Source organism: Austrofundulus limnaeus, unplaced genomic scaffold (assembly GCF_001266775.1).
Source record: "Austrofundulus limnaeus strain Quisiro unplaced genomic scaffold, Austrofundulus_limnaeus-1.0 Scaffold89, whole genome shotgun sequence".
Taxonomy (NCBI): domain Eukaryota; kingdom Metazoa; phylum Chordata; class Actinopteri; order Cyprinodontiformes; family Rivulidae; genus Austrofundulus; species Austrofundulus limnaeus.
The window spans coordinates 1,167,251-1,170,547 of NW_013952491.1; the positions used below are offsets into that span (position 1 = coordinate 1,167,251).

Consider the following 3,297-nt stretch of genomic DNA (forward strand, 5'->3'; position numbering starts at 1 on the left):
AAACAAAAGTTCAATTTCTCAAACAGTAATTCATAAACATACACTTTATAAATTTTAAATAATAATGTAAAAACTTATCACCTTTTAGGAGTTTATGTTCACCTTTTTCTCAATTTAGCAATGCAGTTATTGATACTTATAACAAAAACTAATGTTTTAGTTGAATTTATGTTGTTTTTATAGCATCAGCTCAACAACAATTATCCTAAAGATCTTATCTCCCTAAAATACATTGTGTTCAGATGTGTTTGTTTTTTTTTTGGTAAAAGATGCCAAAGGATTGATTAAAAGGTAAATTAAACACAAAACCCTGCTGACTGTCCTCTCTGAGGCTGGATGTGTTGCAGCTGCTGAGCTCATCTTTCTTTGAGCTCCGTGTAAAACAGATTGTTCCCTTTTCTATTTCTTTAAACTTAAGATCGGTGAGTTGAACCTGGATATGTTTGGTATCAAAATAAACCTAAGAATCTTGGCTAAAAGCAAATTTTTAAATCCACCAAACAGTTCAAACGTCAAGTTGAATCAGAAATTATACAAATTGTACAAAATGGGATTGTTGCAAATCTTTAAAGACGTTATAACAAATCTGTAGAGGTAAAATTTTTAACATTATTTTTTTAAAGCAAGCCAAAGTAGATACCTAAACAGGTTATAAAGTGTGTTAAAAGTTTTTTTTTCACTTGATTTTGAGTGAATATGATCCAAGTGAAGTCAAATATAATTTCTCATTATTTCATATAATATATATATAGGATAATTTTTTAAAGGACAAACATTTATTAACAAGTCAGGCAGGTAAGAAATAAGAAAAAATAAATAACTTTTGGATGTAAAAACTTCAGATTTCTTAACATTTATTAATGGTACCATCATGGTCCATTGTGTGCAGAAAGACAAAACACTGAATTATTTTTTTACTAAAACCTCTGTAACTTTGCTCCAGTTAGATTTAGCAGCATGAATCTTTGTACAGGTGATGTCCACAAGTGGGTTTATGGTTTCCAAGAGTTTTTAGCCTGATTCATTATGGGTTTAAACAGGTTATATACTGTTTAATGCAAAGATTATTCAGGTGAGAGTGAAAAAAAGTTCCATCTTCAATATCTGTAAAACCACAGCAGCTGTTTTAATACTCACACTTTTGATGAAATCTCCCAAGTGTTGCTTTATTTTGATACCAGGATTATTAAAGTAGAGTTTGTTAATGCTGAGATACACTCAGTTACATTTCATCATGGGATTTAGAGAAAAAAACTCAAGGAAACCCATCGGGGCTTAAAGTGCCTGTGACATGTCTATCCTTCAAATACAAAAAGTCAAAGAAAATGTCTTTTTATTTAAGAAACTTGGCATAAAACACATGATTTTACACATTTTGCTGCACAACTGGCAGATTTTCTTTTGAGTTTGGCTCAGCCAAAATGAAACAGGAAGTGACATCAAAGAGGAACTCTTTAAGATGGGAAAATCTCTGGTTTTTGTTTATTAAAACAATATACTTTGAACTCTCTGATATCTAAAGAGCATCAGATTATTCTAGTCTCTGTCGGCCGTTGTAACCATTCTCTGTTTACATGCAGACATTCCCCTTTGACATCACTTCCTGTTACTTCACATGCAAATATCTCAACAACTGTTTAGCTCAGCAGTATGAAATATTTTTTGCAACATGTTATCAATGTTCTCTTTCCAAAAATGCATTTATAATTAATACAAAACTCTGATGTCCCAGGCACATTAAGAGGTTAAGAACCAGCCACATCACTGCTGTAGGATTTAACAGGTGGTAAAGTATCTGTCAGTACACTCCAGATAATAACCTCTGGAACTGTTGCAGATGACGCCGGCAGTTTACGCCCAGGAGCTGCTTCAGTCCACAGAGCAGCGCCTGAGAAGCACCAAAGTGGTGCGTCAGCCTCAGGTTCTGGGGTGGCCCGACACGAGCAGAACCCTGCATCACAAGGTAAACGTCATCTAAAGCTCAGGAGCCTTTCAGGTGACGTTCAGCGAGAGCAGACAGAAGGAGTGGTCACAGGGGACTTTGAAAAGAGGAGTAGAGAATGATGGAAACAACTTCAAACTTGTTCTAGAAGCTGAAAAAGTTTCATAAATGACAAACTAGGAGAAAAACAATCATCTGCACTACAAAGTACATATCTGACTCAGCTGGAGCTGCTTGGCCAGAAGACACAATGTGACTTCACGCTCATTACTTTTAGGGGCCACATTTAACGAGAGCCTCGGAGCAGAAAGAGTTCACGCAAAGGCCTTTAAGAGTTATAAATGCCAACTCAGCAGATTTAACCAGAGGAAGAAAAAAACTTCACCTTCTATGTCTCACCTTGTCGTCTTCTTTTTTTGTTGACTTGTTAAATATGCAAATCTGAAAGCTGAGAGCCTCAGCAGGTGATGAGTAGAAGCAGAATCCTGCACCTCTACAGCTCATAAAAAACACACTGTTCTCCTTTTTATGGCAGTGGTACAGTCATGTAAGATGAATATAACTTACTGAAATAAACTTCAGCAGATGTACGTTTCCATAAGCTGAATGTAAAATGTTAAAATCTGTAAGAATTTAGAGATGGAAACAGCTGCTAACACGATTTTATCCTGTTTTTTTAGCAACATGTTAATCTGAGTTTTAAGAAGGCACCAGTATTTCTATTTTTAATATTTGTGTGTTATAATTCTCCCACAAGCTAAAACACGCAAAATTTAGCTTTCCTGTGTTTTATTGTTTTCATTGTTGTTTTTTTTAACGCAAACCAGCCGATTTTCCAGCCGTACCCTTCAGAGCTGGTGTTTCAGAACTTCAGCCCCTCACAGACCTACTCCCTACCTCTGCTCCTCCTCAACAACGACAAGGTGTGTTCAAGAAAACAAGCTCTACACTTCATTTCTCCTCCCTTTTTTTGTTTATTAGGAAACTATAGTTATTTACATTAGATACATTTCGCAAAACTTATATAAAATCTCCAATTTTTTTCCAAAAAACACAACACCATACAAACATAAAAATAGAAAAGATAAAAAAATAACTAAAAGTTATAAATAATAAAGTAAATAAATAAAATAAAATAATAATAAAAAGAGGGCTGGGGGGTGGTTAATAGTGTTTTGTCTATTTTTTTTAACTTAGTCACATGGTGGGTTACTTACATCATACTACATATTATACACATTATAAGAGTAAAGATTTTATATACTCCAAAAAGGGTGTCCACTTGATTTCTGCTCTTTTGAAGGGATCCCTGATTAGTTGTAACATTAGACTTTATTTAATAAACATATTTTAAC

At 34.3% G+C, this 3,297-nt stretch overlaps 1 protein-coding gene across 1 annotated transcript in view; it reads left to right on the top strand.

Annotated features, from left to right (window-relative positions):
* The window catches only part of hydin (HYDIN axonemal central pair apparatus protein), a gene marked incomplete in the record, with an annotated part of 70,329 nt that overhangs the window by 2,183 nt on the left and 64,849 nt on the right, over nt 1-3,297 (top strand). The window contains 2 exon segments of the mRNA XM_014012136.1: nt 1,838-1,963; nt 2,770-2,865. Coding sequence (XP_013867590.1) covers nt 1,838-1,963; nt 2,770-2,865 — 222 coding nt within the window.